General features: G+C 37.5%; 1 protein-coding gene across 8 annotated transcripts in view; it reads right to left on the bottom strand.

Moving 5' to 3' along the window:
• The window catches only part of LRBA (LPS responsive beige-like anchor protein), a 576880-nt gene that overhangs the window by 316683 nt on the left and 235861 nt on the right, over positions 1-24336 (bottom strand). For all 8 annotated transcript variants that reach the window (XM_067551903.1, XM_067551904.1, XM_067551906.1 and 5 more), the window contains one exon: positions 15659-15825. In XM_067551903.1, the coding sequence (XP_067408004.1) occupies positions 15659-15825 (167 nt within the window). The remainder of the gene's footprint in view (positions 1-15658; positions 15826-24336) is intronic.

Raw genomic sequence — 24336 nt, 5'->3', positions numbered from 1 at the left:
GAGATAGCCTTTGACTAACTACTGGACACAGACGATCGATATTCCACAGATATTGTTCTCTCAAAAGACAATTGAGTTCTAAAAAAGTTTGAAAATAGATTCTCCCCTCCTTCCCAGATACCGATCAGAGACTCATCTTGACCTTATTCTGGAAAAGCAATACTTTCTTTAAAAGGTATATAGAACACATAAATCCTCTGGTATCCTGGAAAGCTTTTTCATACAGTGGAGGAGTACTTGTTCATGCTCAGGGTTTTGCTTGTATTTTCTATGCTATTTCAACCTAGGAAATAGCTACTGAAATGTTGACTAAGAGTGATATAGAAAATTTATAAAAACATATGGGGGGGGGGGAAGGAATACAGCCTGAATGTGAGTCAAATGAAGTATGCTACTTGATAAATTATTGTGTTAAATGTATTGTTTTGCAGTAGGTTTATACAAAACTCATTTTGCAGTTTTAAAGTAGCATAAGACAATTTTCTTCTTTTTAATTAAGAAATTAATGTATTTGATAACATGTTGCAAGAGAAAAGATATTGACATACTACTAAATTAGATTAGAAAATACCTTGTTAGAAACTTTCTAAGAATAAAAAACAAGATTGGAGATTTTTGGAGAGAGGGAGATAATTAAAGAAGCTAGGGAAGTTTTTATTTTTCAAGTACAATAAATTATTAGAATATTAAGAAATACTGTGAAGTGTTCCTATATCTAAACAGTGCTTGGGCTGTCAGAATCCGTGCACACAGGTGAAGTGTCAGTCAGACGTAATATTTTGTATTATGTACCTATATTATAACAGACTTAAATCATATTGCATACAAGATAAACTGTGAGACCCAGAGAAATCAATAGGAGCTTTGCCACTGACTTTCATAGGAACAGACCTCTTATACAATAATGGAATAGTAAGTGTAGTGGCCTTACAAGGGGTAAGAAAAAAATAAAAATATCAGCCTTTGGAGTGATTTGGAAAGGTTCGCCTCATTCCCCCTCCCCCCCCCCCCAAAAAAAAAAAAAAAAAAAAAAAAAACACCTCCAGAGGCAAAGAATACACAGAACAGGAAAAACTGGCCCAGCGTAGTTACAGCTACTCTAATTCCATATGATCCTAAAACACAAAATAGGAAAGAAAGAATATTAAATGTGCTGGGTATTCCATCCACAAATCTCCCTTTGGTGATGGATAACATGATTACTCTTGACATCTTCCAGCACCATCATTAAATTTTTACATATTTTATTGCTTTCCAGAGAAGTAGTCTGTACAATTTATGTCCTTAATCTAAAAAAGCAGAGTGGAATAAAGGAAAACTAGCATTCCCTTTGTTTGTAAGAAACCCTTTAAAGAACTTGGTCTCCATAACACCCCAAAATCAGACTTATTTTATTGGAGGTCACAAAATGAATAACCCACTGCTTAAACATGTATGTTATATTATTCCATCTCCAACAATACTAGACTATAAACTAAAGTCTTCTTAATGTTATATCACAAGTGGATAGAATCTATACAGCAGAGTTTTAACTACACACCTATTTTTAAATGTCTATAACTAGGCATGAGCAAAGGAATAGCATAGGGACTCAACCTGTGGGGAAGCAACATTTGTATCCATCCATTCATACTGAAAGGAGACAGGTGAGTGGGGGAGCAGAAGGGAAGAAATGACTGAAGAGAGAAGGAAGCTAGCGGACTACATAATTGCAGTCTGCTGGAAGGGGCACACTGTAGGAAGGAGAGAGAATACTGTATCACTGGCAGTCAAAAGCAGTTGCTGCTTGGGAAAAGCCATTTGCAGGAGTGGAGAAAGTGTCTGTTCATCAACAGCTACCTTTCCCTGGTGTTGGTGGCTGCCCTCAGATCAGGCACTGCTTCTATCCCTGGCAGCAGCAGCATCTACTGGAGAGGAGCTAGGGAAATCATATGGTGCTATAGTTGCTGTGAGTGGAATGAACAAACCCAGTGGAGACAAGGCACTAATTTTACCATGAAGTAAACTAGGCAAGGTCAACCACAAGAGGGAATATAGTGTTGACATCGGCTAGATACCTTGTGGTAAAAACTACTGGTGATCTGTCTTCATTTACAATTGAAAAACCTACCTTTTTGTGCAGTGAAGACTTGGCCTGAGACGTACCACACCAAGCAGGCACTTCCCCCAGCTCAGCTCTTTACAAGCAGCTGTTTGTCAGCAGCCCAGGTCCCTTCTCTCCCTGATTCTGCCAAAAGCTACAGCTCCCTCCAGCACACACAGCAGGATCATAATCTCCAGAATTCCAGAGCCTCCTTTCACTACAGCTCTGTCTCTCTGTCCCACCTTCCCAAAATGACTTCTGAAGGGGAGAGTGGGGATATTAATTATGCATAAACGGAGTCCCCAGTAGCAGATGGAACTGGGCCAATTGGTACTTCTAAGGACTTTTGCATGTGATGCCAAAGCAGTACATTCAGTACCACAGTCCAACCAGGAGTCGGAGGAGGATATGATCTTTGCATTAGCTGACACTCATGCATGAGTATATTTTTAAAATTGGAGTTTACTATAGATACACTTAAAATGTAAAATGTGTATCAAAAGCAAGAACCATACTTTTAGGTAAGACTGATTTAGCAAACACAATAGAGCTGAGAGGCAGCACGAAATGATCAGAGGGCCACACAGTAGGAAACATATACTAGCATAAATATCATTCACACCTGTATATTACAGTGAATAAACTGGCGGACAACAGCAGACATGCTGTGTAAAGAGACTCAACGTGCCATCCAGTCACTGAAAAGCACACCCTGACTGTTCCTCATCAATTAAGTGGGTATGTATGTCATTTATCAGAGTTCTGTAGCACTTTAAAGACTAACAATTTTAATTTCAGTAGGCAGTAGAAATGATCATTTCTACCAACTGCATCTGAGGAAGTGAGCTGAGGCTCACGAAAGCTTATGCCTGCTGAAATTAAAATTGTTAGTCTTTAAAGTGCTACAGAACTCAAGTTGTTTTTGCTGTATACAGACTAACACGGCTACCCCTCTGGAATTTATCAGAGTGTAGATTAAAGTGCATTTTACAGCATGTTACCTCTGCATACCCAGTTAACAGAGACATTGTTGTATATTTAATGACATTAAAAGTAACTGAATTACACAGATCAAGTGGCCCTCTATTCTTCTTATGCTGCCTCTATATTTTATTAGGAGGACGTCAGCTAAATTTAATCTAAAGCTATACATTGAAAGCAAAATGAGTATAGGACTTGTATGGTCATATTGGACATCATGGATCTATCAACAGCTCTTTGCAATTTGTACTAGCTGTAATATACAAGCAGTAATAAATCCAAAATTTTAGAGTAGGCAAAGTAGTAATAGTGCACCAGTTTTGGTACAGCTTCAAATATAGGGGGGCCTGATTCTATACCGCATTACACTCTGAGTATTTATTTATACCTGTACAGGGTGAATGTAAAATGCTACCAAATCAGATACTCCACTTACACCCTTCAATGTTTTACACTTAGGTCTGGTCTATGCTATAGACTTACATCGGTATACCTACGTTGCTCCGGGGTGTGAAAAATCTACACCCCCTGAGTGACAGTTATACCAACTTAACCCTCAGAGTAGACAGCGCCATGTCGGCAGAAGAGCTTCTCCCATCAACATAGCTACCGCCTCTGGTGGAGCTGGGCTAACTATGCCGACAGGAGAACTGTCTTGTCAGCATGAGTGTGTCTTCCTTAAAGTGTTACAGTGATATAGCTGCATCAGTGCAGCTGCACCGATGCAGAATTGTAAGTGTAGACCGGCCCTTACTTTGCACCACAGCAAGATGCAAGGCAGGGGAGCATTAGGTTCTTACACTATAAAAGTGGTCTATTTCTTTGTTGTTAAAAAGTTGATCAAAACACATGATGCTCTAGAGTCTAATTAGAATTCTACGCATTCTTTAAAGCCTACCTTACAGCTCATATGTAGCATACTGTTTTCACATCCCCAGCAAACAGCTCTATGTTCAAGTTCTTCAGGAAGAGTGTTCGTCTGCATTTTCAACTACTGTATGACTTCATATAATTTACTACACAGACAAGCCACTTATTCTTTTGTGCTATCTCTGGCCTGAGTGTTTTAGGCATATAAACCCGGTCACACTATAAATGTGTCAATCAAAATAAAAAATCTCAAAACTCACTGCCAATCCATCTGGTGTCTTCCAGCTATTAGGACCTATTTACAGTTCAAAATAAGAGGTACCATTTTAATTCATTACTTGTCAAAGGAACATCTCCCTTGAGCAAACAGGGGCAGTTAACACTGGGAAGTAATGATTGTCCGGATTCAGCATGTACATGAGTTAATTTTTGAGAGCCCAAAAGCATGCTAAATGTTTCTCGAATAAGGAAGACTTGTTCCCTGCCTGAAGAGCTAGCATTCCAATCATAAAGTTTGCAAAGACAAGATGAGACACTACAAGTGAGAGAAATTTGAGGGGACAGGGGGATGACAGAGGACAAAGATATAACGAAGTCAAGTAGTTAATCAGTTTAGTCATGTGGACCTCTTGGCGGAGTAACAATATATGCATGTGGATTTTTTTTTCTCTTACTTTAAAGATATTTTCCTCTCCTATGAGCATTTTTTTAAAGGTGCATTTTATAACCAGCTGGAGTTTTTGTCAAGGAGTGGCTTTATTCCTAAGAATAATTAGTTGTAATCATCTAGCCTAGACATCACAGCTGTGTGGATCACCATAGCCAGGTCTGTTTCTAATATGCAATCTTTTGGCCAACTGCAGATGGATCTGGGAATTTTTTACTGTTATATCTATTTAGACATTAATTATTAGAAACTGCATTGTGAAAAAGCATGCTCTTTCCCCATCCCCCTAATAGGCCTGGTTTTCCCTGCTCAGACAGACATACAAACCTCTTCCAAAAAGCTTGATTTAAGAAAATGCAGATTTCTCAGGCAAGTTAGTTCTTAGGGTAGTCTGATACCTTTTGAAATCTTTAGCAATACTTTTATGGAGGCATAATGCATAAAAATAGGCAACGTGTATTTCCTTGCTTAAGTCAAAGAAACTGAACAGATTTTTCTCAAATTCCATAAGAAAAGTTTCTCATTTAAATCCTATGTATCAAGTTTCAGCCATTTTTAAATTGGTTATGAAATATCTGAAAAGAGGGGTTCTTGCAAAACCCTGACTACTTACTACATTATTATGAGGGTTCTACAGCAAAACAGTAACAGACCATATGGAAAACTTTACAAACTCTGTAGTACATTCAACTATTCAGATGCTTGTCATATTATTGTTATTCTTGGTAATCTCAGCAGAATGTTTATACTTTGAAAGGTAAATGTTATCATAAAATGATTTTCTAACAATTCCTCCCACTCCTGTTTTGTACAACATGTCCATTTTCTTTAGATTCATCAACTCACAATCTCTCTGCAGTGCTAAACTTAACCTTTCTACAGCAAGTGATACTCCTGTATGGATACCACTTTTAAGTCAAAGAACATTTTAGCAATTTTACAGCTCTAAAATGTTGAAAGATAAAAACTAGATTAGAAAAGCCTGTAATATAATCTATCAATCAAGAACTAAATGTATTTTTAAAATATATTTTTAAAAAAGAATTAATTTTATAGCCAGTTATTTGTTTAAAACAAACATGTCAAAAATCCAAGTAAATTACAGGACACCATTTTCTCTAAATAGTCATTCTAGAACATAAAGCAATGCAAAATGAAGAAAAAATAAATGTAAAGTATCTATCCACTTCTTCCTTCTTCGCTTCTGCTGCTTTTGACCTTATTTATCACTTTCTCCTTGAGATCTTATCCTCACTAGGCTTTCAATAGTCCTGCCCTGGTTCTCTTGCCTGCATCTTACTGCTCTTTCAAGTCCGGTCTACAACTGAAACTCACACCAGTATAGCTATGTCAGTTGGGGATGTGATTATTATCATCACTAGCATAGCTATACTAAACCCAAACACAGACGCAGTTTTACTGCTGTACCACTATAGCTTATGCCAGCTACAGGTCTGCTTTGGAAACTTTTGCCAGAGTAACAATGCCAATTAGGGATGTGATTTTTTTTTTATTTAAACAATAATTTTATACTGGCAAAAGCACTGAGGTAGATGCAGTTATAACAGCAAAAAAGTGCATTTGCCAGTATATCTTATTTCATTTGGAGAACCAGTGCAGCTAGAACGGCAAACCTTCTCTAGCGTGCACAAGTCCTCAGATCTCTTGTGATAAGTATTCTTCTTCCACTCTCACATTTTTTGTGGTGACCTCAGACCTCTGTCACTGGTTCTTTGCTCCTCTCACTTCACACCCTGCATCTGAGGGATCTCACCTAACCATCTCTTTCCACCCAATCCCACATCTCAGCCTCTCTCTCAGATCTCTCTTCTTGAAGGTCTTGTTAAACTGAATGTGGCCAAAACCAAAGTACATATCTTCCATTCCAAACATTATGATTCAATTCCTTTCTATCACTGCCAACACCAGCATCTGCCCCACCACTCAGGGTTGCAATCTTGGTGTTCATTTTGATTCCCCTCATATACATCCTTCATCTATACATCATATACATCTAAATCTGGCTGTCAATATCTCCAGGATCCATCCTTTTCCTTCCATTTCCACAGACAAATTTTTCATTCAGGTCTTCACTATAACCCATCTTATGGTATGTCTTCACTGCAATTAGACATCTGTGGCTGGCCCGTGCCAGTTGACTCAAACTTGTGGGCTAGAGCCCAGGCTCTAGGACCCTGCAAGGTGAGAGGGTCCCAGAGCATGAGCCGCAGCCTCACCCTGAACATCTACACCGCAATTAAATAGCCCCTTAGCCTTGCATAGGCCAGTTGCAGGTTTTTAACTACCGAGTAGACATATCCTGATTGGTCAGAACATCCTACTCTCTGACCTCCCAAAAACACACTGACTCGCTTCAATCCATGCAAAATGCAGCCACTGAAATAATCTTTTTCCCCCCCATTTTTTTAATTTAAACCATGTCACTGCCCTCTCCAACTGTCTCTAGTGTTGCTGTCTGCTAACAAATAAACTTTAAATTTCTTATCACTACCTTCAAAGTTATCTATTAACTCTGCTCCTCCTGGTACTTAGAATCATAAAACTATGTAGATTTACAAGAGATGCCTAGCAATAATCTAATTCAGCCCCCTACATAGTGGCAGGATTAAGTATACCTAAACTATCCATGACAGTTGGACAGGTGTTTGTCTAATCTGTTCTTAAAAACCATCAACGACAGGGATTCCACCTCTCTTGGAAGCCTGTTCTGGTATTTAACTATTCTTATAGTTAGAAAATTTTTCCTACGGTACATCTAAGTCGTCGCCATCAGATCGACCTATCTGGATCGATTGAGCGGTCAGTGAAGACCCGCTCAATCGATCCAGAAGTCGATGCTATTAATCCACCCCCTCAAGTGGCATAGCACTGCGTTGATGGGAACGCGGTTCCTGTCGGTGCAGTCTAGTGAAGACAGCGCACAGAAGACAAGAACAGCAGTCGACGGGAGTTACACAAGCTACTCTGTGTGACTTGCGTAACTCCCGTCGACTGCCGCCGAATCATTGGGTAAGTGTAGACCAAGACCCAATATCTAACTTAAATCTCCCTTGCTGAAAATTAAGCCCATTACTTCTTATCCTACTTTAGGAGGAGATGAAGAACAATTACCATCTTCTTTAAAACAATCTCTAATATATTTGAAGACCATTACCAGGTCCTGCATAAGTCATCTTTTCTCGAAAATAAACATACATAGATCTTTTAAACCTTTCCTCATAGCTCCAGTTTTCTAAATCTTTTGTCCTCTGGACTCTTTCCACTTTTCTCACGTTTTTCCTATACTGTGGCACCCTGAATTGAACACAAGTACTCCAGCTGAGACCTCACCAGTGCTCAGTAGATATGGACAATTATCTCCCATATCTTATATATATACGACACTCCTGTTAATGCACTCCAGAATGATATTAGCCTTTTGCACAACTGCATCTCATTATTGGCTCATATTCAATTTGTAACCACCCAGACTACTGCTTACTCCGTTATTCCCCATTTTGTAATTGTGCAGATTTTTTTTCTTAAGTGTAGCACTTTGCATTTGTCTGTATTTAATTTCATCTTGTTGATTTCAGACCAATTCTCCAATTTCTCAAGGTTGTTTTGAATTCTAATCTTGTCCTCTAAACTGCTCTGCTCCCCCCAGCTTGATATCATCCACAACTTTTTATAAGCAGAGTTGCCACTCTATTATCCAAGTCATTAAATAATAAATTGTACCAGACCCAGGACAGACCCTACTTACTCTCCTTTGTCAAATTTTGCATTGTCCCCAGTACCCTTCCACTCTGCTCCCAGTCTTATCCACCTGTTTGCCAGCTTCTCACACAATCACCTCCATGCTTCCTTCCATGAAGGTTTCTATGCCTGGTACAGCCTGCATGAGTTCATTCAGATGGACTCTATCCTGCCAATGTTTATGCTCCTTTAAAAAGGCCAATTTATGCCACTCTGCTTACGGTGAATTGAATTGATGTGTATAAAATTGTTCTCCTTTCCCTAATCTCTGTTTACTTACAGTGTAAACTACTTGGAGAAGGCACCATAATCCACTGGTATCTGGAAAGCACCTAGTATGTACTGGGGGCTACTATAAATAAAACAATGCCTTGTAGCCAAAATTAAATATTAAAATTTGCATTAAAAGAGATACACCATATGGAAAACCACAGATTAATACACAAATAATTTGAAATATTAACTGGGTATTGAATACAGTGCTCTGAGTTTTGTTTCCCAGATCACTCTGAATCAGGCAGAAGACGACTTGAAGCTTCTAGGCCAGGGCCTAAAAATCAGAGACTCTCTCATTCTCTCCCCCTTTTCCACTCCCCCCAAACCTTTTGAGCAAAGTCTTTGTCAAAACCAAAATGTCTCCACAAAATGTTTTGGCTACAATGAAACAGCATATTTCAATAACCTTTCTTTCAGTTTCCAAGTGTTCTAACCAGCACCACTTTAAACCCAAAATCTGCTGCACAGACTTCTACCACATGAGCCACAGGACTAATTACATTTGCTGGCAGCGAGATACAACTGGTATCCTATAAAAACCAGCTACCAGAGAAGGATACAGTGAAACAGATTGCATGTACCTCATGCATAGGTAACCCACACCTTAGCCTGAAGTCAGGCCTCAACTTCTGTCAGAGTTATAGACCTGTTCTGATTGTCTACTCTCTTGGAAATCAATGGATCCCCAATCGGTCCTAAACGCAACTGAAGGAAAATGCTGTCCACCATTAGACTACTGAACTGATGGCCTAGTTGGATATCTTGTGACCAAGCCCATCAGTTCCAGGGACCACTGCTTAATTGGCTTTGCAAGTCACTACAGTACATAGTGAATCTGCAACAGATGGAGCTACAAGGAATGATGCTAGAACATTGACCAAAAAAAGTCTGAAACCAATAATAGAAATATAGGGCAGGAAGACCTCGAGAGGTCATCTAGTCCATCCCCTTCCTCTGAGGCATGATTATGTATACCTAGACCATCCCTGACAGGTGTTTGTCTAACCTGCTTTTAAACGCTCCAGTGTTGGAGATTCCACAACCTCTCTAGGTATCTTGTTCCAGGGCTTAACTTTTCTTATAGTTAGAACATTTTCCTAATACCTAACCTAAATCTCCCTTGCTGCAAACTAAGCTCTTTATGTCAACTGATCACCGTCCTTGTTATAAGAACCTTTTACATATTTGAAGATTGTTATGTCCCCCATCATCCTTCTTTTTCTGGACTAAACATGCCCAGTTTTTTCAAACTTGCCTCATAGGTCATGTTTTCTAAACCTCTTATATTTTTGTGAATTTCCTCTGGACTCTTTCTGATTTGTCCATGTCTTTCTTAAAGTATGGTGCCCGAAACTGGACACAACCTCTCTAGCTGAGGGCCTGAGATATTAACACTCTTGATAATACATCCCAGAAAAATACCTGCCCTTTTTCATAACAGCAGCACGTGTTAACTCATAAGCATTCGTGATCCACTATAATCTCCAGATCCTTTTCAGTAGTGCCACTGCCTACCTAGTTATTCTCCATTTTGTATTTGTGAATTGAAACATATACATATTATATTGTTAAATATATATATATATATATATATATATATATATATATATATATATATATATATATATTTTTTTTTAAACAATGTTCCCACACGGAGGTGGAAACTTAGAAGCTAAGAGATTATTCCTTTTCCTCTACTCTGAGATTTAGACAAGTAATACTGTTTTGAGTAATGGAATAAAAAATTTCTCAGTGACTATTCTCTTCCCTGACTCAACATCTACTTTTCAGATAAGTTGAATTAGTTTAACTCATTAGTTAACTCATTACAGACACAGTTTCAGAGCAGGAAGAGAAAAGAACTCCCCCTCTTTTCTGGTGGTGTTTCATTCAGTCTCACAGTGGCTCTGGATCTGCTGAGTAAGCTTCATTCTTCCTCTTCACCACCACTAAGATGACCTCTTCTCACATGACTAGTGAAAGCTAAGGCAGAGAGACTGGGTCTGTTTTTTATGGAAATAGTCAAAGTCTCCCTTTGTGAAAGCAAATTGCACACAGCCCTAAAGCAAGTCCCTGCTCAAGAAAACTTTTCCTGGCGTTAAAAAGCTCTAGAGATGGGGCTGAAGTTGACATGATTCTTTTTTGGGAAAAGTTATTGAGAAGTGATGGTGAAAACTCCAAATCTGAATCCCTTCACAGTCTCAATAGATTTCAGCACGACAAATTTCTTTAGTTTACACTCTCCTTCTAGTGAGAGAGAGAGAGAGAGATCTGTCAGCAGTCTCTTACACATTTAATATATTTATAAAAGGTATTGTGTGAGGAGAACTCTGGCTGGCTGATTAAAAATTTCCATTTTCTCAGTATCCATTGTAATCCAAACATTGTTTGGGATGAATTATTATATAAAATATTTTATAAAGGCATTTTAACATGATACAGTGTGATTATACAGAAACTTCCATTGATAATGGCTGAAGGTACTTGGCCTCAGGCCTCTATACAAATATAGAACATAGCTATCCATTGTCCCCACAACTCATAGGGAGTTATTGTATATGTATTGACACACACATACAAAAATACAGCATTTAAAAACTAACTTCTATATACCTACTTATTTCATAAAAGCACTTAAAAAAATCTTACTTCTTTAACTGGCATTTACATAAGTTCCCACCCTTTGCTTCATTTGCTAATGATTTACATTTTTTGGAGGGGGACAAAGAGTGGGAGACAAATAGGAAAAATGTTAGGTTTATTAAGCCATTTCACTATGTTATTGTCAGTGCAGGCTATAAAAAATTTCCTAGCATCATCAAAGCTCCAGAGAGAGCAATGAATGTTGCTTTACACTGATGTCAAGTGCAAGATCCCCAGGGTCGGGTAAGAGTCAGAATGAAAAGCATGTGAACCAGTGAGAAAGGGGAAAAATTATACATCTTCATCAGGACATGCATGTTATGGGGTCATTTAAAAAATTCTGTGCATTTACGCCTATTTAGGAAGAGTACACTATATAAATCTATGATGAACATCTTGGAACTTTGTAATTTTTATTAAACTCAGTAACACAATTTACTCCAGATGGGCAAAAAGGCACATCGTGTCTCAATTTTTAGACTAATAAAACTACATTTGCACTGATAAGCAGAGTTCTTGGTGCTGTTTTGTTTGGTTCTTTTTCTCGTTCTTTTTATTAAAAAGAACCAAATATTTTGAAATGCATTTTATAGCAAATTCCAAAGGAAAAAGGTTAAAAATAATCACTGCTCTTTACAGTAATACTGTGTTTTAAAACAGAACAAGTACATTAGTAACTTATCTACAAACAACTGCACAGAGGAAAAGAATGTGGTTACTTCTTATAACTAACATTAAAAATTCAGTTCAACCCTTCTCTTTCCCTGGACTCTGGATTCTACAATGACATACTACAAGATAAAATAGTAATGCTAATATTGATAGTTTATCCATTACAGGTCAGCTAACTGTCCACTGGAACAGTTACAAAGCTGTTAGTTTCGATTTCACAAGGCCAATCAATACAGAGGCATACTGTTTCAATTTTGCCTGCATTGATTTTTTTTTTTATAACACCCCAACCTTACAGCATTCATCTTTCTGAAAGAAGGAAGATTTGATTTACTGAAGAAAAATTGGAGAGAGCATCACAAAGATTTTTACCAGCAAGCCTGTGACACAGAAAAAAGATGAATGTCTCTAAGGCAGAGACGCCTCTTGCTTCAGGGCATCCATTAGAACACATTCAACCAATCTGAAACAGAGTTTCTTAAGCAACCGAAACCTGAGCCTAAACTCAGTCTCCTAAACTAATCAAAAGCATTCAGAGATCTTGATATACAGAGGTTCTCTTAAAAATTCCTAAACCTTATTGCTTCTAAAATAATTTATGTCTGCAGTTCTACCTTTGCATTTTTCTGAGAAGAGTACCACCCTTTTCTCCTCTAATACCAGGAGCGAATTTCCATGGTACATTAGTCAGCCTATTAGAATGCAATGAAGGACGATATGAGAAAAGGGTAGTATGTCCTCTGAGACTTTCATCCAGTGTTCTCCATCATCTCTCCTCATCCTTCTTATATTCAGCCACTTTACCAGGTGTCATCTACATGAAAGATGATTTGTCTCCTGACCCAAATAAACACAATGCCTGCTCTATGCACCAGAAAAAAATTACTTCTGCCACTCTGTTCATTTGTGTCCTCTTTCTTGCTTATTCCACCATTCTTATCAGGCTCTCTCTGTTTTCACCTGAGCCTCACTCCAGGTGACAGTAATATATGGATGAACAGGTACTTGTCTGTCCCATTATTTCCTGAAATCTCTAAGCATTTGAAAAAATGCAATGACAGTAAAGGGCACACAGATATCAGAGCTCTGTGAGAGGAATACTTTCTTTGCAATAGCCAGAACTTCAAATCCAGAGGAGGAAAAAGAGCTTGCTTGCTCTCTCTCATGTGGCAAAAGCTGGTACAATCTGGATATTAAGACACAAATTGCATTCAGGCAGGTCACTAGGTGTCAAAAGATATTAGATGCCTGCTGTGAGGAAACAACAATTCACATCTGCTTCTGAGAAAATAATATTTTCATTTTCAGTTTTTATTGAATGGAAACTTTAGGGAATATGTCTATATAAAGCGTATTAAGTCTAGCAAGTATAACATGTTCAAAATGGCTATAATCATCATTGTGTTATCCATAAAGCAGCAGATTTCATTTGGTCTCTTTAGATGGGATAAATTGGATTCTTTTTTCCCCGGCTTGCAGTTTTGTTGCAGTACCAGATGTTTCTCAAATGCCACATGCTGGGGCTCCTATACTGAATGTAGCACCTGACCTTCTCTATAATTGACTAAAAATATTGATGTAATGGCACGAGTCTGATTGTGATTTATTAAAACCACTGCCGATCCCAGGCCAGCTGCCAGCACTGCGGCCCACTGATCGTATGGCATTAGAAAAGCCATCAATATTGAAACAAAATAAATGACATTAATGGGAAAGTATTAGGCCTTCAGAGCCATGGCTACAAGCAATTATATGGATTCCAAAGGAGGATGAAAAAACAAAATACCACAAACTAAATATTAAAAAAGTACTACTAACATTGAATTTACATGACAAAAAACTAGTATAATTCTTTGAGGAAAAATAAAATATAGGCTGAAAAACCTCTTTTAATTTAACCTCTTTAATACAGCTTTTTATTAGGATGACAATCATTGTGTACTTTTTTTTTTTTTTTTTTAAACAGGTTTATGATGAGTAAATGCATTCTGGCTTCCCGATAAAGATTTTTTTCCTCTAATGCCATTTAAGTTTCCAAGAATTATGTTAAGTGTATCGCAAAGTGCATTATGTGATATTTCCATTTCACTGTAGATCATTATTTATTATAAAATAGAAATAATCATGCCCATATTTTCTACACTACATAATTTACAAGCTGATTATGCAAGCCTCATATGAAGAAAATCATAGAATAGTTAACCCATTCTCTGAGTGCAGTATGTTTTATCAATTACATCCCCACCTATCTAGCTACACTAGTATTATCATAATAAGCAAAACACAACTAAATGGCAAAGAGTTCTTCATATTCCTTATTTAAAAGTCATTAAGATCAGAAAGTGTTCCAAGCCAAGGAATACAAACAACTGAACAAACCACTAAGGGCACACTCCCTCTGAAAACTGAAGAACCATTGTTGTATGAAGTGCATTACAAAGTTGTTTGAAAAGACCATATTAAATTTAAAATACTATGTTCATAAAAAACAACTAACTAACCAACATTTGCCATAAATGTTCAAGAGTTTAATTTTTTTGTATTTTCTTGTTGAATATTTTCATAAAGGCTTTCCATGTTTAAACAGTTTATGCACCACATTTGAGCACCACATTTTGGGTTTCTGGCTAAACTGTAAGTCTAATATGCTATAATTTAAACCTCAATATTAATAGTACTTAATAGCTAATATCCTTCAAAACTTTTTATTATGAAATCAAAAATTGCTGAACATGGTAAAATTGGGGGTTTTCTTAAAAACTAAGCAGCTAATAGAGATTATTGGCAAAAATAGGTAATTTTTCACTCATATTTTCTACCTGCACCTTTCATTGCATTACATACAAATGACAGCATTTCAAGAGGCAAATGTACCCAGAATGGTATGTTCTAGCCAAGACATATTCAATTTCATTTTAAACCCTAATCAGACATGCAGTTCTAGGACTTGAACTTTAATTTTAAATATTCAACTGAAACTATCAACTTGACTTGCGCAGAATCAATTAAACAGGAGTCAATGTAATTACTATTCCATATGTGTAGAATTTCCCAAATGAAAGCCATGTAATTCTCATTTGATTGTGTTTTGCTCTAATGTATCTGAATAGAAGGCAACATAGTAAATAATCATTTTCCTCTTTCCTTACCTCTCATCATACATTTCCACTGGTCAGATGTTAAATATTCCATTCCAACCTTAAATACTTTAGAGAATATTTATTCATGTATTTTCTGGGGTTTTTTTTAAATAAATGATATAGTCATACTGGAATTTGAAGAAAAAAACTGTAGCTCTATGCAGTGATAAAGTTTAAATCCAACTGTGGAAGAATTTTTTCTATTTTGTTGTTGCTTTCACATATATTGCACTGGTTCTCTACATACAGGAAAGCAAAATGTATTTTTATCATTTCAGATATGCATAAGTAATGGCTCATAGAGAAGTCATTAAACTACAAATACTGCTTTGTGAGTAAACAACTGTTGAAAAAAGTAAAATGGCTTAAGCTCCAATTGTAGATATCAGATTGCGCAAGTAAAATCCTCCATGTCTTCCAAATTTTTTCTTTAAATATATATTGATTTATAAAGAACAAAACTGTAATATGCCAATTTTTCATTAGGCTTGACCTCATCTGAAGACATTAATCCACATCATGCCAGCATATCTGAACAAATGCCAAATCTTAAAACTTTATCTTTACCTTGACGCAGAATTTCCCCAGGCTCCATGCTTATCTGTCAGAATGTTGATAATTTTCTGTATTAGTTGGGTTGCAGTCACATGGTCTCGGAACTTGGCTGCTCTTATCAAATGATCACACATCTTTTCATCCTCTCGCTTATCTGCAGAATACTGGGCACACAGCGACTAAGAAAAGAATAAATACTTTAATATTTTGCACTTCAACCTTCCAGCCAAGAAAGTAAAGTAAAGTACTTTACAAACAATGAATTAGTCTTACTAAACTCTTCAGAGGTAAAAATTATCCCCATTTTACAGATGGGCAAACTTGAGAGATAGAATAGTTATCATGGTTATAAGTACATCTATAGCACAGCTAAATACAGAACTCAGATTAGTCATGTACTTTAGCCACTACATTGTGTTCTCTCAAGATTTTATTTAAAACATTACTAACCTGACAGCACAATAGAACATTTAGGAACAACCAATTCCATCACACTGCAAGAGTGTAGATTTTATGGTGTCAGTCTCAAAGGGGAGCTCTTCAAAGATGCAGATAGCAGTTAGACAGACATGCAATTGCATTAAAAGTCAATAGCAGTTGGGCACATAACTGCCTTTGAAGATCTTTCCCTTAAATAAAATCAACATCTTATATACACTATTTGGATAGTATGATAGCAAGACACAGTTGTCTTGCTGGAAGTTTCAGAGAGAAAAAACATTGAATGGATATGAAGACTGAACTATCTTTTCACCAACAGAGGTGATTCCTCTAGACATAAGGCTGTGGTACATTAGCAGGTCAGTGTGGGAAAGTCAACACTAAGTTTATGTATGATATCTGTTTGTAAAAATATTACATTTTCAAAGTTGTCAAAATGTAACCCCATTAACAAAAACTAATTACAAAACTACTAAATGGTGAAACTAAATTTGCTATTCTTATCTCTTGCTTTCCTGTGTGTTTCTTTTTCTTTTCCTGTTAACATGCTGTTCATGAACAGCACTGGAGACTGAAGCCTATTAACATATAGAACAGCTACAGACATGGGTAGAGGCAATGAAAGTTTCTCTTCCCCAACTTTAACGCTTCCTGTTTCTAAACTCAGATTTCACCCTGGCAGTTCTACAAATACCACATGATAGGTAGACAAGGCACTTCAGCCTTTGTCAATGATTGGATTATTCTGTGATCTAGTTAGTCAAAGGGACACAAATATCTGTCCAAACAAATAAGAAAAAATTTCTTTTTTTGTCTTCTTTTTTTTTTTTTTTTGAGGGGGGGGGAGGAGGAGGAAAGCAACCAATACGGACTTTAGCACAATTTTTTCAAGCTTAGATACTGCTGAAGATATTAAAAACAAAAACTACACATGTAAAACACTAAGTAGTTATGCCGTATGACATATACGAAATAAAGTAGTTTTTAAATCAGTCTCTCTCTTTAATTTCAACAATTATAAATAGGAAAAAGTGTGGGAAAATGACTAAAATACATTTGATATAGATTTTCATAAATGTTTACATTATATAAAGAAACCAGTGGATAATAAGCATTTAATTTTACAGACCCCCATAAATGTTAACAGTAAGAATATGCTGATTACAAATTCATAGGCAAAATCTAGAGGGAGAATTTGCAATTCTCCTGTTTCCCAATTCTCCCATGACTCTTACAATGCTCACCTGATGAACAGAAATCCAGAAAGTGTGAACCATAGGCACTAAGTAGAGTTTCCAGTTCAATTAAACATTATCAGGAATCGCCTTTTGTATGCCTAAACACAGCAGCCCACCATCGCCTCCCCGGCAAAAAAATAAGATGGCTAGTTATGATCACATCTAAACAAGATTTTTATAGCTCCTTTTAAACACTGCTGTCTTCTCCAGTACATTAACCTATCCTGCATCCATGACAATTTTGAATTCTCTTCACCAGCACTTAGTAAATGTTTGATAAGCTGTTATTTTTAAGTTGCTTGAAAGAATTCTAAAAACAAGTGTCCAAGGTAAGCTAAGTAGTAAAGTGCTCTTTAATGGATCCTCCTTTACAATTTGAACAGCAACTTTTCATATCTGACATAAAATCCATATATATAAATCACATTAGAGGGTTATTCTTTCCCAATTATCAATCTCTGTCTCCTTATGGAACATTAAAGTCACATTTGACCTTAAAACATGATAAAATGGTAATCAAACTAGAATGTTTTGTAAAAGATATAATGAACTTGTACCTCTAAAAATCTCTTTATGTTGCAATTTTGAACACATTCTTTTTAAAATACCAATAAGGCATTTCAGTGTGTAGACATGATATTCAAAAGAAGGGAGACACCAGTGGCATCCTCCTCCTAACAACTTGAATGTACATAGGATAAAATAGCATTAGTTTGTCACTAGATTAAAACTAATAAGATTTCTCTTTCAGCAAACCAACATGATAGACCTTTTAAAATTAATTATTAAAAGTTTGCTATTTCCTTCAGAGTCCGTTTGAAAATTGACAGGCTTTAATAAGCAGAAACATCACAATTATGACATCACATCATGCAGGAATCTTAACTGCAACAAGCTCATTAACATTTTACGTTATTACAATAAGACACAGAAGCTGCTGCAGATCTCTCAGATGTTTGGCTCCTGCTCATGCATAGTTGTTAACATCTGAAAAGTTGTGTCAGGGAAAATTCTCTGAATAAACGAAAGATTAGTGGGCCATCAGATCCTTAAGCTGCCAGATTTGTGTGCACATTCTAGTGTTTGTTAAGTAATTTTAGTTTTAGAAATGTTTGGGGGGGGGGGGAGAGGAAGGAGAGGGAGAACAAAGGAAAAACAAAATTTTGTCAGAACATACGTTAATTCTCCATTGGCCTCTGAAATCTTACATGAAAAATTATTGTTGGGAAGAGCATTGACCCTCCGTACCACGGTTCCCCCTTCTCATGGCTTTCCACACTCCTATTTCCCCAAACTTGCATGGCTACCATCACCTCCCACAATGGCTTCTCCCTCATTACCCACCACCCTGTAACTTATCCCTCTCTTTGCTCATACGCAGGTTTACTCTCACAGTTGTTCAGTGGCCACCTCCCCCCAGTGCCTGACAAATGCCTCTATCCCTCATTAAGCTAAGCAAAGTTCTATAGAAGTAGCTTTAAGACAGTAGATCAGAGAGCCGAGTCCATGCATGAGACACAGGCAGACAGCAGGGCTTGGATGACAGGGCTGCTAAGTAGAGAGGAGAGATGCTCAGTTTTTATAAAAAAACCTCTTCCACTACCACACAGTCCTGGGACAGCAGTCAGGCCCACAGTTACAGATACAAGATATATTTTCAAAACCTGGGAGTATCTTGGCAAAAATGACTACTGACAGGTATCTACACTCATTGTCAGAGTCAGATTTTGGAACAGCCTGATGTGTTGAACAAGCTGGTAAAAACACTTCAAATCTCAGTCTTGACTTAGGCACAATTCCAAGTATCTTTCTCCTGATAGTTTTGTGTATGCCAACTCCTTTCCCCATACAGCTCTTAGTGGTCCCAACAATCTGGCCAGATTATAAAATCCCTTAAAGGTAACAAGTCTCACATCCCAACTTTGGGTAGGACGGGAAAAGAGAAGATGTCAAGAAAGGGTAAAATACACAGCAAGATATTACTTATGCAATCTTCTCTATGTTCATTTTGATATTAGCCCTAGTCTTCTGCTATTCCTGGATGCTTTCTTCTTTACACTCAATTCTTAAACGATTTGCAGGAAACCAGTGAAAATAAAAATGTCTAATCCTGAATCTGTTCCTTATTGAATAAGACCATTAAAAAGGTAGAAGATTAATCTCAATACTAAAACTATGGGGGGTGGGGTTTTCTAGCGTGGTACTAATTTATATCTTTATTTACTCTCCATTCTTCACTTACAAAATAACCGTAGAAGTGGCAGTTTTAGAGATGAGTCTCTGTTACAGGCCAACCTTTCTATTACAATTATCCTAAATAATTAGGCTTCTGACTGGAATTCTGTCCATCACCATGTAGCCCAAATAGGAGAAAAACTTCCTAGCTATTATTCCACCAGACACAGTTTGTCTCAGCAAACCAGTAAAATCTCTACAAATAAATCAGTTTTAAGTTTTGCTTCTAACCAGTTTCCACTGAGGTAGACGCTACATAATTTCTTCTCTTACTTAGAGAGTTTAAGAATAGGAAGAATTAGCAGAGAGTATATGATGCAGTTGCATCACTTGGAATGGTTTAAGCCTTAGGAATTGACTTAGGAAATGATTCACTTGGTGCTGTGTCAAAGTTTAGGTTAGTTTTGAACTCAATGAAAAAACATGTAACTGGAATATACATTAATCTGAAGATAGACATCTGTCGGGGCTAATGCTTTACAGTTTAAGGGCTTCCTCTCCCCACCAGTTTCAAATTTCATATTATCCTGTACATGGTACTGCAGAGAAAATTTGAACAAGAGTCTACATGGCCTATAATCAAATGACCATATTTTCATGTTGAACATGGATTGATCAGCAATTTTACTGGGATCGTGGTTTGGATCGTGGAGCATACATTTTCTAAGGTCTCCAGACGTCAGCATCCTAAAATGGGGGAAACTGATGCTACAGTGAAAATTGTGTCACTGACTAGCCACTTACTGAGACTGTAAATACAGCAAAGAAATTTCACAATGTAAGCTTGCACTGTGAGTTTAACTCAAAGGAGTTTTATTTTTCTTTACTTTCATGCAAGGACAAGGTGTCTGGGAGTCAGCTACCAGATAATTAGCGTACACAACAAAATTGAGGGGTTGTAATGCCTATTAAGTTAATACTTTCTTCCTTTTAATTATCTAAAGGACATATGCTCAAGTACGTCATGCCTTTTGGGACCCAATTAAAATGCCATTCTGGTGGTAGAGGAATAGTACTAAGAAACTCTCCTCTCACTCCCATTCATCTTACAACTAGAAAATGGAGAACTGATCTGTCAGAGACATGAGTGGTCTAAAAGAATGCCAGATTACAACATAAACCATCTGTAGGTCACATGCCCATATCAATATTTGACAACTTATTGTCCATGTACCAGTACAGTTAAAATTCAATAAAACTCAGTAATCAAAATGATAGGTTTACCTGAAGATCAGCTACAACAGAGGTTTGAAATCAGAGGTCATGAACTATGTATATTTTGTTTTTATATTAATCAGCAAATTTTGAAAATAGTCATTTTCAGTAAGCTGGTTAAGGATTTTGTTTGCATGTAACCTTTTCTAGGGTTCTACAAATCATTATATATTTATTTCCTCGGTTTTCTATTGGATGGCCAGCTGGTTGCAAACTATAATACCAGTACATGCCCTGCAGACTTCTACATGGTTGTAAGTGACTAGACTGATATGGACCTATGTGTAAATTAAACCAAAGTTTCCACTCCCATGAGCACTTTGGTGCTTGTTACATGTTTTAAATGGTGTTTCAGGAGCAGGTCCAATGGGATTGTAGAGTATTTTAAAGATATCAAATAAAGCTGTGTTTTTCTATAAAACAAAATTAACAGTTAATGGTTTCCTGTGCACAGTAACATTTACATATGCATCACTACAACTCCTAAAACTACACTGTTATGTTTTACACAAGCTATGTCAAACTGTAACAGCATTTGATAGCAGTAAGGATTTTTTAAAAGGCAACATTATTACACAGTCCATTTTCTGTACTTTAACCTGCCAAAAAGATCTCACTAAATATTTTGAAGTATGCCACTTCCTTTGCCTAATTTGGCTAAAAATTACTAACATCATGAACAAATGACACTTTCTAGGACAAGTTAAGAAAAAAATACTCCAAAAGACAAGGAACAGTCCTGTTGCCAATGCAAATTCCCTTTAAATAAGGACATTTTTGTAAATGAAGGCACTCCTCAATCTTCCACTTTCAAAGATCTTTGCACTTGATCCCTGACCTCAGGCTTCAAGTCTGGACTAAAAAAAATGCTACCCAGGGAAATCTTACAATGACTCCTGAATAAGACTTAGAAAAATGAAAGCTTAAAACCTCAATAGTGAACAAAAGTCAACCAATGACAATGTGTGACAGCCACCTTCAATTCTGAAGCGATGCCTCTGTCATCCAGCAACTCAAAGTATTGATTTCTCTCAGCATGAAAAAAGCCTAAGCCAATGAAATAGATATAGCATCATCCCCCCGATAATAGCCATCAAGGTTAACACAGGCACAACACTTATCAAAGTATCTGTTCTATTTCTTCTTGTTTTAATCGACTGTGTACAATGCGATGGCTTCTCATTTCTGCAACCTACTGTTTCCAAATCTCATTTATCCAGCCTTTTAATTGATTTGGAGATTAAGAAAAGAATCTGCATCTAACTTAATTATCTGTGTCACACTATTTATTACAAAATACATTTTCATATCCAGACATTTCTAGAAGAAAATATGCCCAACCTGGCCTTTAAAATGACAAATGAATTTTAAGAAGGAAAAAGATCTGAAGAAGAGCTCTGTGTAGCTCGAAAGCTTGTCTCTTTCACCAACAGAAGTTAGTCCAATAAAAGATACTACCCCACCCACCTTGTCTTTAAGAAGGAAAAAAGGCAGTCTATTGGTGATAAAATTCTTAAGAGTCAGAAATACCCAGCCAGATGTGTATTAGTAAAATTACGGTCAAGACTAAAAATCCCTACCACAGGCAGTCATTTGGATTAGTGATCAGACCGAACTGTTGAGATCAAGAGATTTCTGATTTTATTCCAGGCTGAGCCAACTGCTTTCTCTATGACCTTGGGTAAATCAGCCAATATTATGTTTTAGTAAACCCAACCAAAACTGGGCAAAGAGTAGGCGTTTACCTAAAATTAATGGCTGCAAATGAACAGAATGTACTAGAGTTAATAAATCACCAAAACTAATGAGTTAAAGCATGTAATAAGAGAACAGTTCTTGCTCCATTCATCCTTCCAAAACTGCTGCGAATGATAGGCTCATACTCAGCCTCACTTCAAGTCCCTTAATTGGCTCCCTGAATACAAACCAATTCTTTGTTCTCACATTCAAGGTCCTCTACAAGCTAGCTCATATATATCTAATCTTTTGTTCCCAGCCCCAAATCCTCCATCAGCCCAAGTTGTTCTTCTGACTATTCCCTTTGTGTACTCTCCTCCATGCCCACCTCTGCACCTTGTCTCACATTAGCCTTTACACGCAGAATCTCCTTCCTGAGCCATGCACAATGCCTACACACTAAGTCCATTCTCAAAACACTTACAGGTGATCTCCTCAATACTTCTTTTTGATAAAACCAGTGGATGTTTCTTATCTCTTCATATAGTTCTCATCTTAAAATAGGCGACTATCCTGATAAAAGTTAGTGGGCCTATGGATGCACTCCACATATGTTATGGCAGGATCAGGATTATCCAGTATTCATCTAACTTGGGACACTTTGCATCTGAATTTTCAGAGTCCTTAGCATTTTTCTAGCACTTTATATATTGAAAGCACAGCTCCAATAGATTTTAATTTCAATTGTGAGCACTCAGCATTTATATAAATCTGGTGTCTCAGTTTAGGTACCCAGAAAATAGGGAACACACAATTATTGACTGCTTGTCAAAAGTTTGGTTTAAGAGACTTTCTCAGTATTACATAGAAACTTTGTGACAGAGGTCGGAGAAGAATCCAATTCTCCAGGGTGGCATTCAACTACTACAACTACTTTCTCTTCCTTCAGTTTCCTGACTCATACCCTAAATCCCTTCAAACTTCTGCAACAAACAAGGCAGGGGTCAAACAGACAACAGCCTTATTCAGTACAGAAGCATGATTCATTCTCCAAATAGTAACCATCCTGTGCATGAAATGAGGAAGGAGTCCTGTGGGAAAAACACAACACAGTTGTCACAGGTGTGGCTACCCTGTGGTGCACCCTACTGGGAGGATGGCACTGCAGGTGTCCCTAGCTTAATTTCCCTCACGGGGGTTTTCCAGCTCTCCTGAGGATTCACATGGCTCCGCCTTCTGGCTGGCTCACTTTGAGTTCAATCCACTTCTGGGGTAACTAAAGTCTAGTAAAATAAAAGTTCTTCTGTTCCACTGCTCCTCTTTAGCCCACCCTCTGGGCTCAGGTCCCAACCCTCTCTGGACTATCTTTAAATTTCTCCACTCTAGGACAAGGCATAGACTCCCAGCTACTTCCTTGGAGTCCTCTGCTTTTTCCAGACCAGACCTTTTTCAACTCTTTTTTCAGCACCTTTCACAGAAGCCCAGCAGCTCTCTGTAGTTGTCCTCTACTCCTCATTCCTATGCAGGAACACTGGCCCCAGAGCCACCCGCCTTAGAGCCTGGCCCTTCTACCAGGACCCACTACTGGAGCTAGTTCCACTCCTGTAGCTTTCTTTCCCTCATGCATTCCCTCTGCTGGGCTTCCTCCCTTTTGAAATCCTAATCCAAAGCATAGGCTGAGGTGAAGCAGGGCAGGGATGGACTAACTTATAGGGCTGACTAGCCCCATGCCTTCAGGCACTTAAGGTTATGTCTCCAGAGCCCGTGGCAGCCCAGGTCAAAAGACTCAGATTCACGGGGCTCATGCTAATGCACTAAAAATAGCTGTGTAGACACTGCAGCTCAAGTTGGAGCTTAGGGTCTGAAGCCTAGTGAGTAGGAGCA

The sequence above is a fragment of the Emydura macquarii genome, unplaced genomic scaffold, assembly GCF_026122565.2.
Source record: "Emydura macquarii macquarii isolate MOO-44397 ecotype Brisbane River unplaced genomic scaffold, CSIRO-AGI_Emac_v2 contig_1363, whole genome shotgun sequence".
Lineage (NCBI taxonomy): Eukaryota > Metazoa > Chordata > Testudines > Chelidae > Emydura > Emydura macquarii.
The sequence above is the reverse complement of the archived record's forward strand: the minus strand, read 5'-3'. Positions and strand labels throughout refer to the sequence as shown.